Below are 17,500 nucleotides of genomic sequence, written 5' to 3' on the forward strand. Positions count from 1 at the left end.
TGTGTGTGTGTGTGTGTGTGTGTGTGTGTGTATTCACCTCGGATCTGCTGCAGTCTCTGTCTAGACAGCCAGACACCACCCTACGGCAGTGAGCTCAGAGCTCATTATTTGCCGATCTCTGGGTAGGTCTGAGACCACTCACACACCACACACCGGGACAGCAAGGTCACAACTCCTTGACTAACGTCCCGTACCTACTCACTGCTAGGTGAACAGGGGTTACACGTGAAAGGAGACAAACCTAACTTATCTCCGCCCGGCCGGGGAATCGAACCCCGGTTCTCTGGCTTGTGAGGCCAGTGCTTTACCAATCCGCCACCGAGCCGTGTGTGTGTGTGTGTGTGTGTGTGTGTGTGTGTGTGTGTGTGTGTGTGTGTGTGTGTGTGTGCGTGCGTGTGTGTGTGTGTGTGTGTGTGTGTGTGTGTGTGTGTGTGTGTGTGTGTGTGTGTGTGTGTGTGTGTGTGTGTGTGTGTGTGTGTGTGTGTGTGTGTGTGTGTGTGTGTGTGTGTGTGTGTGTGTGTGTGTGTGTGTGTGTGTGTGTGTGTGTGTGTGTGTGTGTTTTACCTAGAACATAAGAACATAAGAATGAAGGAGACTGAAAGAGACCATAAGGCCTAAACTAGGCAGTTTCATGTCCATTACCACCTGTCATTCCCATCCATATAGATGTCTAACCGTTTCTTAAATCAACCGATAGTTTCAGCGCTCTCTACATGGTTACTAAGTCTATTCCATTCGTTGACCACTCTATTAGTAAATTAATGCTTGCCTATTTTCTTCTTAAATCTAAATTTGTCCAGTTTAAATCTATTATTGCGAGTTTTGTCATGTTCTCTTAATATGATGACTTTGCCTCACCCTCGTTAAAGCCTTTGATCCATTTCAACACCTCTATTAGATCACCCCGCACTCTGCGTCTTTCCAGAGAATGTAAGTTAAGGTGCCTAAACCTCTCTTCGTAATGTAAGTTTCTGAGCTATTGTATAATTTTGGTCATTCTCCTCTGTATTGATTCTAGTGAAATGATGTCCATTCTATAAGACGGAAACTAAAATTGTACCGCATAGTAAAGGATGGGTCTAACTAACGCTAGATAGAGTTTGATAATTACCTCTGCACTTCTATTCGTAACCGTCCTAGCTTTATTCCGGGCGCTGATGCACTGTTTCCTGGATTTAAGGTCAGGACTCACTAGAACTCCTGAGATTCTCTCGCACTCCACTCAGTTTTTTCTAAAAACGTGTTATCTAAACTATATCTATTTTCAGAGTTGTGTAGTCCTACGTTTAACACGCTGCACTTTGAGATATTGAAGTTCATTTGCCATTTCACCGACATTGTGAACAATTTGTTAAGATCATCCTACAGAATCTTGGCGTCGTCTCCTGACCTAATCAGGAGTCCTATTTTAGTGTCGTCCGCAAACTTACTAACACCACTCTTAATCCCATTGCCCAAGTCGTTTATGTACATATTGAACAATAAGTGACCCAAAACAGAGCCTTGGGGGACCCCACTAGAAACACTCCCCCATTTGGATTTTGCACCATTTATGGTGACCCGCTATTTTCTGTCACTGATCTTATCTGTCACTTATCTTATCTGTCACTGATTCTTATCCATTCTAACACTTTTCCTCCTATGCCATGGGCTTTGATTTTATTTAGTAGTCGTAGTATACATGATAAGACCATACCGTGAATCGATATTTCTAATTCTGAATTCAGATTTTTTTCTATTATTCATATATATATATATATATATATATATATATATATATATATATAGATATATAGATATATAGATATATATTTTGTACGACACTGAATGGGTCCCAGTGTTTAGAGATACGTTTTATCAACCACAATGCACTTTAATTCTAAGCCATATAGGCGCATGCAGAAATTGTAACGAGGGACGCCCAAGGACTCGAACCCATGCGGCGAGAACGTTACAAGTGCCAAGTGACTTAAACCAATACACCTCCCGCGTTCGTACACTTACCATATGCATTATCATAGTGGAGCTGGGTTGAACGCAAACTTTCGTGTATGTGTATGAACTCGAGCATACAGATATATAAGAAAACTTGCGCTTAACTTATAGCTCTCTTGATGGTGTATTAGTTTAAGTCACTCGGCACTTGTAACGTTCTCGCCGCATGGGTTCGAGTCCTTGGGCGTCCCTCGTTACAATTTCTGCATGCGCCTATATGGCTTAGAATTAAAGTGCATTGTGGTTGATAAAACGTATCTCTAAACACTGGGACCCATTCAGTGTCGTACAAAATACTTCCCGCGTTCGTACACTTACCATATGCATTATCATAGTGGAGCTGGGTTGAACGCAAACTTTCGTGTATGTGTATGAACTCGAGCATACAGATATATAAGAAAACTTGCGCTTAACTTATAGCTCTCTTGATGGTGTATTGGTTTAAGTCACTCGGCACTTGTAACGTTCTCGCCGCATGGGTTCGAGTCCTTGGGCGTCCCTCGTTACAATTTCTGCATGCGCCTATATGGCTTAGAATTAAAGTGCATTGTGGTTGATAAAACGTATCTCTAAACACTGGGACCCATTCAGTGTCGTACAACATATATATATATATATACATATATATATATATATATATATATATATATATATATATATATATTAATTTTTAAGCACTGATACTAAATCACCTCTCTTCTTTCCTCTTACGTTGATAGTCCCAGACTATTCAGTCTCTCTTCATAGATGAATCATTGTAGCTACTTCTCTCTGTATTTCCTCTGTTTTGTTATGTCTTCCTTTTTGTGTGACGACCACGTCACTGCAAAATATTCCAGACTACGGTGGACCGTGTTTTTTTTATTTTCCTCCTTATGTCTTTGTCCATGAAATAGGAGGATGTTCATATGTTTTCCTAATGATTTTAAATGTGTTTTTGGTGACAAAATTTCCATTATCATCACTCCCAAGTCTTTAGCTTTGACATTATAACAAGATAATTACTCATTCTATTGAACAGTGATGAGCTATTCTTGAACTCATTTGCATTGCCTTGCATTTCATTAAAAAAAAAAAAAAAAAAAAATCCCCTCTTCCACTTCCACTATGAGTGTTTGTGTGTGATTCACCATGGTCTTGGATCACGTGTTCGACCCGTGATCGACAGCTATTACCCTTCCGGATGAGAGCTCAGAGCTCATATGTGACCGATCTATGGGTAATGCACGCACACACCCAATTCCCCGCCCATGAGAGTTGGAGTAACGACTCACAGCCCAGCGGTACTGAAATTATTTCATCCCTGGGCGGGATTCGAACTCGGACAGCTGTAGTAGCAGTTCCGAACGCTACAACTGCGCCATCGAGTCGTGTGTGTGTGCGTGCGTGCGTGTGTGTGTGTGTGTGTGTGTGTGTGTGTGTATGTGTGTGTGTGTGTGTGTGTGTGTGTGTGTGTGTGTGTGTGTGTGTGTGTGTGTATGTGTGTGTGTGATTCACCAAGGTCTTGGATCACGTGTTGGACTCGTGATCGACAGCTATTTTCCTCCCGGAAGAGAGCTCAGAGCGAGCTCATATATGACCGATCTATGGATAATGCTGTGACCTTACACGTACACACACACCCAAATCCCCGCCTACGAGAATTGGAGCAACGACTCATAGCGCAGCGATACTGAAATTATTTCAGCCCTGAGCGGGATTCAAACCCGGACCACCGTAGTGGCGGCCGGAAACTCTACCAACCGCGCTATCGAGTCGTGTGTGTGTGTGTGTGTATTCACTTGGTCTTTGGATCACGGGGTGGACTCGTGATCGACAGCTATTTCCCTCCTGGAAGAGAGCTCAGAGCTCGTATGTCCGATCTATGGGTAATGCTATGACCTTTTCACACACACACACACCCAACTCCCCGCCCACGAGAGTCAGAGAAACGACCCGAAGCGCAGCGGTACCGAAATAATTTCGGCCCTGGGCAGGATTCGAACCAAGAACTACGGGCCTCTATAGTAGCAGTTCAGCGCTCTACCAACTGCGCCACCGAGTCGTGTGTGTGTGTGTGTGTGTGTGTGTGTGTGTGTGTGTGTGTGTGTGTGTGTGTGTTTACCAAGTTGTATTTTGCGGGAAAAGAGTTATGCTCGTAGAGACCCGCAGTTGTATATTTCCGCATCCAGTGCTTTCTTAAAGTCATGTATAGTTTTAGCACTCACTGTTTTTTCTTTCAATATATTCCATGCATCTATTACTCTGTGTGGAAAGCTGTTTCTTCTTGTGTCCTCTTGTATTTCTTCTGTCCCATTTAAGTAGATCATCCCTATCAAGGATTTCCATCTCTTTCATTATTCTTTAGATGGTTATCAAATCGCCTCTTTCTCTTCTTTGCTCCAGAGTTAATAAGTTTAGTTTGCCCAATATTTGTTCGTATGTCGACTTGCTAAGTGTTGGTGCCATCTTTGTCATTGCTCTTTGAATTCTTTCTAGTTGCTTTATGTTTTTATTGTACTGGGTGTCCATAGTGACGCTGCATACTCCAATTTTGGTCTTATCAATGTAACTAGTATTCTCTTTACCATTTCCTCGTCCATGAAGTCAAAGGCCACTTTCATTTATCTTATTAAGTTGTAAGTTTCTCCAACTATTTTGTTTACATGTTTGTCTGGTGTCATGTCATTTGAAATAATTACTCCTAGGCCTCTTTCTGAGTTTACTTTTGTAACTTCCTTTGTTCCAATTTTGTATTGACCGGATATTCTATTTTTACTTTTTCCAAATTCCATTATACTGCATTTTTTAATGTTGAAATTCACTTCGTTCTTTTTACTCCAATTCCAGACTTTGTCCAGGTTTTCCTGAAAAGATTTGCAATCTTCTTCGTTACTCTCTTCAATAGTTTCGCATCATCTGCAAAGAAATTTATATAACATCCAATTCCTTCATCCATGTCGTTTATACAGATAGCAAACATTATCGGAGTGTGTGTGTGTGTGTGTGTGTGTGTGTGTGTGTGTGTGTGTGTGTGTGTGTGTGTGTGTGTGTGTGTGTGTGTGTGTGTGTGTGTGTGTGTGTGTGTGTGTGTGTGTGTGTGTGTGTGTGTGTGTGTGTGTGTGTGTGTGTGTGTGTGCGCGCGCGCGCGGGTGGGTGGGTGAAATGAGATCGACCAGGTGAATTGGACTCAGTATTGTTCTCTAGGTCAGGAGTAACCTAGTCATGTTCCGGACACATTAGAAACTTCAGGGGACACCCGTTGGCAATGAGGAGCCGGTAAGGAGAGTTGCTTTCCCTCTCTCTCTCTCTCTGTAAGAGGCCGGTAGATAGAGGTAGACATTTAAGTAGATAGAGGGGTAGGTGAGAAGATATGCAATTTTATGACCTGGATATTTTGGAAACAATGGCCGACTGGAAGTTGCAGAGTTGCATATTTCGCTTTCCGCCAAAAGTTTGTAAACATTGGTTAAGGTAACGATCAAAGGTGCTGATGTGACAAAATGTAAACACAAAGCCCGTTCTGCTTGTGACAGAAGTGCTTGCGTAAACAGTATTGCTTTAGACAGTATAACAGTCTTTCTGATTGGAGAAAAGAGTGGAAGAGGAGAAAAATTATTGGTCCATGGAGGTAAAGTCACGCCCTAAAAGGGTGGCACTTATTTGTAAAGTTCAAAGTTATTGGATGAATTAAATTGTGACGTCGGAGCAGACTTGGCTCGGTGGATGTAAGAGGATCCCAGGTGGAATTCCTCAGGTGTACCTAAGACCATACGTTGTACCAGAATTCGTGAAGAAAATGAAAAAAAAGTTAAGTTAATTTAATTCCCCTTCGTTTATTGAGTAATGGAATTTAACTAAAAGCATACGTTACAAAAGAGGCATGGGGCCTATAGACGAATGACTTACAATACTACACCAATTCTACACCAATAATAACTTACAATACTACACCAATAATAACTCACGAAGACCATCTTCCTCGACCACGAGGGATAGCCACGACGACAATACTACAATGATGAAAAGAAAGTTAAGAAAGTTGTAAGTGAATGAAGAATTACAATGTCACAGAAGGGAACTGAAAGTGTTGGTAGCAGCGGAGATAATACTCCCTCTCTCTCTCTCTCTCTCTCTCTCTCTCTCTCTCTCTCTCACACACACACACACACAAATACGCACACGCACGCACACACACACGTACGCGCACACACACACATTTTCTGAAGAAGAGACAGAAAAGATAAAAAGGGTGGAGGGGTAAAGTTTGTGGTGAGAAGTGATATAAAAAGGAAGAAGCAAATTTGAGTAAAGGCAAGGTTGAAGCAATCCACTTCAAAATTAATACTAAAGGAATTAAGTTGAATATAAAGAAATTTGATTGCACACAACCCTTTTCCTAAAGAAGACTAATGAACAAAGTGGCAACTTAGTTCCTTTTGGACATTTTAATTACAATGAGGTCAACTGGGAGGAATGGAAAGCAAACAGCAAAGCAGATTCCTGGGGAAATACTGTCTTAAGTATAGCAATAGAGAACACAATGACCCAGTGGGTAAAGGAAGTGACCCAGGTAAGAGGAGAGGATATTCCCACAAGATTAGATTTGTTACTAATCAAAGAGCCAGACATCAGCTCATTGAACTACCTTTACCCCATAGGAAAAAGAGACCATGTAACAATTGATTTTCAACTAAAGGATGAGGAAATAGACCCAAGGAATGAATTATACAGACTAGAGAGAAAGCAGATTACTTAGGGTTGAAAAATTTCTTTGAAGAAGTACACTGGGAGGAATTCATGAATACCACGGGAATAAAGAGGAAATGGAAAATCTTTCTTGACATTTACAACCTAGGAGTGAACAAACATGTGCCAAAAACTAGTGAAAAGAAGAAGCAGAAACAGGACTGGGTTAACAAAAAGTGTAAGATAAAAAAAAAAAAAAAAAAAAAAAAAAAAAGGGACGTGGTTTGGGGAAAATGGGAGAAGCAGTAAAACAAAAGAAGCTGACAAACAAGCTAGAAATGACTATATAATAATTTGCACGGAGAAAAAAAAGCAAAATTGAAAAAGTTGTAGATAAATGGAAAGATAAACCGAAACTGTTTTACAGGTTTATAAATGGTTGGTGAGGTCTTTGAGGAGGCCTCAGCTCAGACAGAAATAATGAATGAAAGTTTCCAATCTGTCTTTAGCAAAGAGAGCAATTTTTTGGAGAAATAAAAAATATATATAAGATATAAATATAGAAGTGAAGGAAGTGCTCACTCTCTTGGGATCATTGGATTTGACTAAAGCTTCAGAACCTTACGAGATCTCAAACTGTATACTTAAAGAACGTGAGGAACAACAAACGGACAAAATTCAAAGTCTTATTACATGTTCGCTGTAAGAAGGCATTGTGCCGTTTGATTGGAAAGGAGTAAATATGGTACTATTTCACAAAGGTGGAAATAAGAAGATTACACTAAATTATAGGCCGGTATCATTGACCAGTACAATAGTGAAATTATGTGAGACGATTGCAAAAGATCTATGGATCAAATATCTTGAAAAGATGAACATTCTGACAGTCAGTTTGGCTTCAGATCTGGAAGGTCGTATGTATCGAACCTTTTAAGCTTTTAATCGAGAGTGGTTGATGCCCTGCAAAAGAGAGAGAAGTGGGTGGACTGTGTGTACCTCGATCTAGAGAAGGCATTTGATAAAGTACCTCACAGTCGACTTATGTGGAAATTAGAACACATGTCATTGTGGCAAAGTAGCATGCAGTTGATACTTTAGGGTCTATATGGGGCGCCCCTACGGACCAGAGTCACACATCATTTTGTCTGTGATAGAGGAAGCCTCTGTTCATAGAGAAATTATGACACTTTTATTATACTGCGACTGTCCCTCCGTTATGCTGTCCCCCCACCCCTTGTTACTGTCCTGTACCATTTCTCTGAATATTCATTTCCTTTTTTCGCCTACCCTGTGGTGGGGGAAAATAATGCTGCCACCAAGTCTTCCCACTTGAGTCGTAAGAGAGACAAAAAAATGGACGGGGATATGACTAGGAGTCCTGCTACCTGTAGCCCCAAAGAGGACATTCCTAAAAAAAAGTAAAGGCATAAGAGGATCTAGGAGTTTCCCAACAAGTACCCTAAGGTTTGGGTCTTTTAATATGCGTGGATGTGGTACAGATGAGAGTAAAAGGGAAGAGATAGGCAGTATGTTTATGAGAAGAAAGATGGATGTGTTGGCATTGAGTGAAACTAAGTTGAAAGGGAGGGGAGAGTGTGAGTTTGGGAGTGTAGTTGGTAGGTTCTCAGTACTGAAGAGAGGACGAGGGAGAAAAGGGGTGGCTATACTAGTAAGTGAAGAGATAGGTAAGCGTATAGTGGAGTGGAAGGAGGTTTCATCAAGGTTAATGTGGATGAAGGAGAAGCTGGGAAAGGAGATGTGGGTTTTTGCAAGTGGATATGGGCCTGGTAGTGAGAAGATTTTAGAGGAAAGGGAGGCTTTTTGGATGGATTTAGCTGAGTGTATAGAGGGATTAGGGAGAAATGTCAATGTAGTGGCATTGGGAGACCTTAATGCTTGAGTAGGAAATGAACCAATGGACGGAGTGATTAGGAAGTACGGAGTTCCAGAAAAAAAATCGTAGCAGAGAGTTGATGGTGGAGATGTGTCTCGAAATAGGGTGGTGGATTGAAGGGTGGTAGATAGATCGTTAATGGACTATATAGTGATAGCCAGGAGTATAGTTCATGTTCTAAGGGGAGAGAATGGGGGAAAATCAGATCATTTTTTGGTGGAGGGTAAGTTGAGAGTGGAGAATAAGTGGAGAAGGAGAAAAAGGGCAGAAGGTAGGGAAGTGCTTAGAGTGAACTGCTTAAATGAGAAAGAAAAGGAGAAGTATTAGAAGAAGCTGGGAGAGGAGTGGGAGGGACTGAAGGATAGAGAGGAACTAGGAATGGAGGAGGAATGGGGATGGTTCAAGGAGGGAGTCATAAGGTGTGCAAAGAAGGTGTGTGGAACAAGGAGGACGGGAGGAAATAGAAGGAAGGGTAGTGTGTGATGGGATGAGGAAGCAAAGAAGGGTGTAGAATAGAAGAAGCAGGCTTTCATAGATTGGTTACAAATTAGGACGAGGGACAGAGCAAAGAGAAGAGGTACAACGTATAGAGAAGAGAAGTAAAGCGTAATCTAAGGGAGGCAAAAAGGAGAGCAGATGTGAAATGAGGTAAGAGTATGACACAAAAAATTGAAAGTAATAAAAAATGTTTTGGAAGGAAATTAAGAGAGGAAGAGGAGGCGAATCAAGTAGAGAAGAAAAGATAAAAGGTGTAGATGGAGAGATGATGATGGAAGAGATGGCCTGTAAGAGGAAGATGGACAGAGTACTTTAGGGATTAGCTAAATGTGAATGAGGATAGGGAGGGAAAGGTATTTGCAGTGGGAAGTGCTAAGAAAATGACCGTGATGAGTGAGGAAAATGGAGGAGAAATAAAGAAAGATAAAGTGAAGGCAGTTGTTAAGATGATGAGAGCAGGTAAGGCACCTGGGTTGGATGGGTACCATGCAGAATGCCTGAAAAAAGGAGGTACATTGATGGTGGACTGGCTTGTGAGGTTATTTAATTTTTGTTTAAGAGAGGGTTGAGTGCCAGAGGACTGGAGGAGTGCCTGCATCGTTCCACTCTACAAGGGAAAGGGGTACAAGTGTGAGTGTAGTAGTTTCAGAGGGATTAGCTTGTTAAGTGTAGTTGGGAAGGCTTATGGGAGGGTCTTGATTGAGCGGATTAGGAGAGGAACAGAGAGAGTAATTGCTGAAGAACAGTGCGGGATTAGGAAAGGTAGGGGTTGTGTAGGTCAGATTTTTGTGGTAAGACAGATATGTGAGAAAGCTATAGGAAAAGGTAAGGATATATTTTGGGCTTTTATGGATTTGGAAAAGGCTTATGACAGGGTAGACAGGTTGGCACTGTAGGAAGTATGGCAAATATATGGGATAGCAGGAAAGCTGTTAAGAGCAGTCAAGATATTTTACGAGAATAGTAGAGCTTGTGTTAGAATTAGAAATGGAGAGAGTGAGTGGTTTGAGGTAAAGGTGGGACTTCATCAGGGATGTGTTATGTCACCCTGGCTGTTCAATTTATACATGGATGGGGTGGTGCAAGAGGTTAATGCAAGGGTAGTGGGGTCAGGGATTGGAGATGGTTAAAGAAAAATGGAGAAAAGTGGGAGATAAGCCAGTTGTTGTTTACAAAGGATTACAAAGGCGGAGCATGCCGACAGGAGACCTTTTGGTCCATATCTAGGTCGGATGCGAAAAAAATCATAATAATAATAAATTAATAAATAAAAACTATAATAATGTAAATAACAAATAAAAACATAAGTAAATGCATAGGTATAGTTAAATAATAAACAAACAGGTAAATAGTAAATAATAATAAATTGACATACAACTAATAATAAATGAAAATCAAACAGACAAATGATAACAAAACAAAAACAAATAATATGAAATAAATAATAATCATTACAGCATCTTGCTTAGGTGTTTATCTAAATGATTCTTAAAGCCTCGAACTGAACTACATTGCACTACCTGTGCAGGAAGTTTATTCCATTCATTAACTACACGGTTGGCAAAGTTGTTTCTACCTACTTCCAAATTGAATCTATTTCCGGACAGTTTGAGACCATTGTTTCTTGTCTGATTCTCATTCAATGTAAAAATTTGGTCACTCTTGATGTCAATTCCCTTTAGAATTTTAAAGACCTGTATCAAGTCACCTCTGAGTCTACGTTTTTTTTTAGGGAAAACATATTCAAATGTTTTTGTCGATTTTCGTATGATTTATTTTTGATATTTGGAATCAGTTTTGTGGCTCGCCGTTGTACTTTTTCCAGTCTGTCAATGTCTTTAGTGAGATCTGGTGACCATACGGAAACAGCATATTCCAAATGTGGACGAACTAACGATTTATATAGCTTGTTAATGAGTGATGGACTTTTGAAATCAAAAGATCGCGCAATCAGTCCAAGAATCTTATTAGCTTTCTCAGAGGCTGAAATACACTGCTTGGATGATTTGAGATCGTTAATGATAATTGCGCCGAGATCCATTTCACTATTTACTTTTGTTAACGAATTTCCAAATAACTTGTAATCGTACTTACTGTTATTTTTACCTATGTGCATTACCTTGCATTTACTTGTGTTAAATTTCATTTGCCACTTTTCAGACCATTGCTGTAATTTATCTAAATCTTGAATATCTAATTGTTTAAGTGATCATTTGCCATTCTGCACAGTTTTGTATCATCAGCAAATTTGGAAACAGTAGATTTTAGTCCATGGTCTATATCATATATATATATATATATATATATATATATATATATATATATATATATATATATATATATATGTATATATATATATATACTATGAATAGAAGTGGCCCAAGAATGGAACCCTGAGGAACTCCACTTGTAACATTTCTCCATCTAGAAGTGTTTCCATTTAAAACAACTCTCTGCTTTTGATCATTCAACCAATTACTGGTCCAACTTAATAGGCTACCACTTATTCCGTGCGAAGCTAATTTAGTTAGTCTTTCGTGTGGGACGGTATCAAAAGCTTTTGCAAAGTCTAGATATATTAAATCTATATTGTTTCTTTTGTCATAATTCGAGATAACTGTGTTGTAGAATTCGAGTAAGTTAGTCACGCAAGAACGTTTCCGTCTGAAACCATGCTGGCTATCATTTATCAAACGGTTACTTTCTAAATGATGTTCGATAGCATCTCTGATGATAGTTTCCATTATTTTTCCTACAATTGAAGTCAAACTTATAGGCCTATAGTTATTTGGCTTCTTTTTGTCACCTTTTTTGAATATGGGAGTACCGTTAGCTAGCTTCCATTCTCTTGGGACATCTCCGGATATGATGGATATCTTGAAAATAATTTCTAATGGAACAACAATCTCATTTTTCATTTCCTTTAAGATTCTTGGATGCCAACCGTCAGGCCCTGGTGTTTTATAACTTTGAGTTTCTCTATACACCTTTTAATTTTTTCTTTTGTTGTATTTACCGTAGTGAGTAAGTTTACCCTAGACTTTTCACAGGTTTCAGTTTGGAGTTCACTTTGAGGTGTTTCGTTTACGAATACCGAGCTAAAATAATTGTTTAAGATATTACACATTCCTTCATTTGAATATTCAAGTTGATCGTCAGCAGATAATAGTGGACCAATGTGATTCCTAACAACCTTTTTATCTCTAATGTAACTATGGAATTTTTTGGGATTCTCTTTGGATTTATCAGTGATGTTCATTTCGTATTGTCACTTTTTTTTTTTTTTTTTTTTTTTTTTTAATCTCTTTGTATTGATACATAACTTTCATAGTCATTAGATGCACCCGAGCACTTATATTTCTTATAAGCCTATCTCTTTTTAGCAATACTTTTTTCAGTTTCTTTGTCGAGTCATTTTTGGCGAGCCTGATTTGGGGGACGTCTGTCCTTAAAAGGAATGTAAGTATGAATCATCTTTGTGAGCGTATTTTGAAATATTTCCCACATCTGATGTACAGGTCCTTCGTTTAATTTTGCCTCCCAATCTGTAAGCTGAAGCTCCTGACGTAGTCCTATGAACTGAGTTTTACTGAAATCGGGTATTTTAGAAACACAAGTATCTATTCTAACTAAGTTGTGATCGCTATTTGCAGCAGTTTCACCGACTTCTACATCAGTTACCATGCTTTCGCGGCTAGTGATCAATAGATCGAGTAAGTTTTCGTATCTTGTAGGCTCTTTTACATGCTGAATTAAGTAATTGTCACCAAGAAAATCAATCAAGCGACTACCTATATGGCCATGTTCAAGGGTCATCCAATCAATGTCAGTAAAATTGAAATCACCCATTATCAATAAATCCCGGTTGCGGAAACTAGACAGTTCTTGAAATAACAGTTTGTCGTCTGCTAGTGTAATGTCTTTGGCCCATTTATTACACCTACATTCATTTTTTGTCCATTTGTTTGGGTTAACTCAACCAACAAACTATCACATACATCCTGTTTCACTTTCTCTAAAACACAAGCATGAATATTGTTTTTAACGTACAACAGAACACCCCCACCTTTCTTTCTCTGTTATTCCTATCATATCGTGATTTTCGCTTTTGACATACGCCTGTATTTCTTGAAATGTGTTACTAATACTACGAGCATTAAAGGACATGGTTTTAAGAAACTCGTGATTATTTCTTTTTGACACATTTTGAGTTTCAATATCATGTCTTACATTATCATTTTGTTTTTTTATTTGCCTCATTAACATTTCTCCTATCAAAATTAACATTTGCCCTATCACGGACATCTCGTCGATCACGGTCATCCGATCTCTTTTGTACATTTTGTCCCCATACGTCACCGTGATTCACACCGGCCTCCCGTCGTTCATTGACATTATGTCCGGCATCCCTTCCTAAAATTATATTTTGTCCTCCAGTGACATATCCTACTGTGATATTTTTTCCTCCACTATAATTGCATCCCATCGTGATCTTTTGTCTTCCACTGTCATTACATCCCATCGTGATATTTTGGCCTTCATTGACATTCTGTCCGGCATCCCTTCCTAGAATTATATTTTATCCTCCACTGACATTATATCCTACCGTGATATTTTCTCCTCCAGTATCATTACATCCTAACGTGATATTTTGTCCTCCACTATCATTACATCCCATCGTGGCAGGATCAAAGGAGGGATTGAGGAAGTTAGTGCATTGAGAAAGAGTGGGATGTCTGTTGAGGAAGGACGGGAGAGGAGAGAACACAGGAGTGAATGGAGAATGGTTTAAGAGGGAGTGGGTTAGGGATGGGGGGGGGATTAGTGAGTATGTATGAGAAATAAAGTGGCGCAGCCCGAAGGGATTTCTCCCCGTCTTCTCCTTTTCTACATGAGGGGACGGAGAGGGGAGGTAGCCGATTTAATGAAGTGACTTTGCTGTGGATGTACTTTGTCTTGCGACACTGCTTCTGACCCAGGGCAGTGGATAAGATGCAGGGATGACCCGTCATCCAGGAGGTGCCAAGATAAGAGGGAGGGAAGAGGGTAGAGAGTAGCGGAGTATGTAGGGAATGGAATGGGTGGAAGTGGTTTCTATGCCTTTGTTTTTTGACTACCTCCCGTATAAGGGGAAGAAAGCCTTTGGTATATGTATGTAAGATACATGAAGACAGTAGTAAAGGATAAGATGCCAAGATGGAGAACAGCAACGAACGAGGTTCCACAAGGTTCATTCCTTCTACCAATAAATGTTTCTTGTTTATTTTATGACATGATGGAAGGAACAACAAGCTATGCCAACATGTTTGTAGATGACGCAAAAATTATGAGAAAAGTGAAAAACAAAGAGGACGGTAGTCCATTGCAAAAGGATCTATTATTACATGGAGCCAAGAATGTGAAATTAAGTTCAATATAAAAGAAAAAAACAAAATACTGGAAATGGGCAATAGTGGCAAAAGGCCATCTTTAAAATATTCCTTGGGAAGTGAACCCATTACAAAAACAAAAGAGAAGAAATATTTAGGAGTACTGATAAAAGACAATTTGTCACCTGACAGACATATCAGCAAGCTTGTGGGAAAGACATACAGACAACTGGAGAAGATTAAAATGGCGTTTCATTATACTTGTATGGATGAAAAGATGATGAAAAAACTCATCGAAACCCTAATACGTCCAAGACTATATGCATCAGTAGTATGAGCCCCACATACATACATACATACATACATACATATACCAAGGATTTTTCCCCCTTACAAGGGGGGTAGCCAAAAAGAAAAAGGCATAAAATCATTCCCACCCATTCCATCCCTGAATACACTCCACACCCCTCCACCCTCCCTCTTAACTTAGCACCTCCTGAATGACGGGTCATCCCTGCACCTTGTCCACTGCCCTGGGTCAGAAGCAGTGTCGCAAGACACAGCACATCCACAGCAAGGCCGCTTCATTAAATCGGCGACCCCCCCCCCACATAGAGAGAATAAAAAGGGCAGCAACCAAACAGGTCCCCCAGACTGCAGATGAAATATATGAGGAAAGTCTAAAAGCACTAGATCTGCCAACTTTGAAAGATCGAAAAGAAAGGGGTGATATTATCACAGTATTCTGGTCACTAAAAGGGATAGTATGCTTTGGCAGAAGAGGTCTCCTGATTTAAGATGGGGGGGGGGGCTTGAGAGGCCATGGGAGCAAATTAAGAAAGATCACGTGTCTAGAGGATGTGAAGAAATGGTTTTTCATATAGAATCATAAATACGTGGAATAACTTAAAAGGTGATATAGCCCAAGCTCAAAGAATACATGACTTCAAATATAAATATGATAATTGGAAATCAAGGATATAGATTAAGCTGGAACTGCACATAAATTTAAGGTTAGGTATAGTAAAAAAAATAGGGAATAGGAGACGGGATCCATCGAGCGTTGCTCTTTTTCTGTATACTACATTTAGTTAAATACAATTAGGTAAACACACGCGCGCGCACACACACACACACACGCACACACACACACACACACACACACACACACACACACACACACACACACACACACACACACACACACACACACACACACACACACACATACACACACACACACACGTACGCACACACACACACACACACACACACACACACACACACACACACACACACACACACACACACACACACACACACACACACACACACACACACACACACACACACACACACACACACACACACACACACACACACACACCGCGCCTCCGAGTAACGACTCGGTGGTGCGGTTGGTAGAGTCTCAGAATGTCAGCACGGATGTATCTGCGGTACCTAGTTCAAATCCTACCCAGGGCTGAAATTATTTCAATATCGCTGCGCTTCGAGTCGTTACTCCAACTATCGTGGGCGGGGAGTTGGGTGTGTGTGTGCGTATGAGGTCATAGCATTACCCATAGATTGGACATACGAGCTCTGAGCTCTCTTCCGGGCGGGAAATAGCTGTCGATCACGAGTCCAACACGTGATCCAAAGACCAAGACCAAGGTGAATCACACACACACACACACACACACACACACACACACACACACACACACACACACACACACACACACACACACACACACACACACACACACACACACACACACACACACACACACACACACACACACACACACACACACACACACACACACACACACACACACACACGCACACACATATGCACACACATTGGAAAAAATCTTATGATGTATACGGACCTGAAAAAGAGGAAATGACCACAGTACCTCGTATAACTTGTCCAGGCCTGTACGAACTCGAGGAGGCCCTGAAGATGTGCTTCGATAGTTCCGGGGACAGGGCCTCGGACCCCGCGTGGTTGGGGCTGTTGGGTGGGTCCTGGATGCAGGCCTCGATGGGTGCCCCGTCAGGAAACCCGACGGAGGAGCCCACGAAGTAGGACAGGGTTCCCAGGAGGTAGGCGAGGAGGAGCCTCATGATGGACGTATTGACGAGGTGGTAGTCTGAAGAGCTAAATGCGGTGGAGACTGGGAGTGATTGTAGACTTTAGTTGATTATAATTATGAACTTCGGTAGATTGAAATGTTGAGTGTGGTGTTGTTTTGTGGTTAGTAAAGTTGCAATGGTAGGCTGAGTGGTCGAAAGTGATGATAGCTGTGATGACTGTAGTTGACTATGATAACAGACTGGTAGATTGAATGGCTGTAATAAGAGACTGGTAACTGTGGTGATAGGGTGTCGTTAATTATGATCATAGACTGTGGTTGGCCAAAGGATTAATTGTAACAGTAGACTGTAGTACATTGAATGCTTGATTGTGGCAGATGACTGGTCAACAATGATTATAGACTGTAGTTAATTATAATTTTAGGCCATGGTAGACTGAGTGGTTGGTTACAATGATAAACTGGTAGACTGAGCGGATAGAATATATTTATGGCTGATGATACCCTGTGTGCTGAGCTGGCGATAACATATGTTAGGCTGAGGTGCTACGTTACATGACACTAGTTGGTGATAGCGTGTTTGTATTTTAGTCTGGCAGCGGGAAGATCTAAAAGGACAGTGAAGACGAAAGATAACATTGCTAATAGTGATGATGATGATAACAATGATAATAATAATAATAGTAATAATAATAATGATAATAATAATAATAATAATAATAATAATAATAATAATAATAATAATAATAATAATAATAATAATAATAATAATAATAATAATAATAATAATAATAATAATGATAATGATAATAATAATAATAATAATAATAATAGTAATAATAATAATAATAATAATAATAATAATAATAATAATAATAATAATAATAATAATAATAATAATAATAATAATAATAATAATAATGGTAATAATAGTAATAATAATAATAATAATAATAATAATAATAATAATAATA

General features: G+C 39.9%; 1 protein-coding gene across 1 annotated transcript in view; it reads right to left on the reverse strand.

The window, feature by feature from the left end:
• Window positions 1–17,500, reverse strand: part of LOC143023657 (putative ferric-chelate reductase 1) — a 138,745-nt gene that overhangs the window by 61,083 nt on the left and 60,162 nt on the right. The window contains exon 2 of the mRNA XM_076182261.1: window positions 16,347–16,607. Coding sequence (XP_076038376.1) covers window positions 16,347–16,557 — 211 coding nt within the window. The 5' untranslated portion in view covers window positions 16,558–16,607. The remainder of the gene's footprint in view (window positions 1–16,346; window positions 16,608–17,500) is intronic.

This window comes from Oratosquilla oratoria, unplaced genomic scaffold, assembly GCF_046742065.1.
Source record: "Oratosquilla oratoria isolate Oo_2021 unplaced genomic scaffold, ASM4674206v1 SCAFFOLD54, whole genome shotgun sequence".
Lineage (NCBI taxonomy): Eukaryota > Metazoa > Arthropoda > Malacostraca > Stomatopoda > Squillidae > Oratosquilla > Oratosquilla oratoria.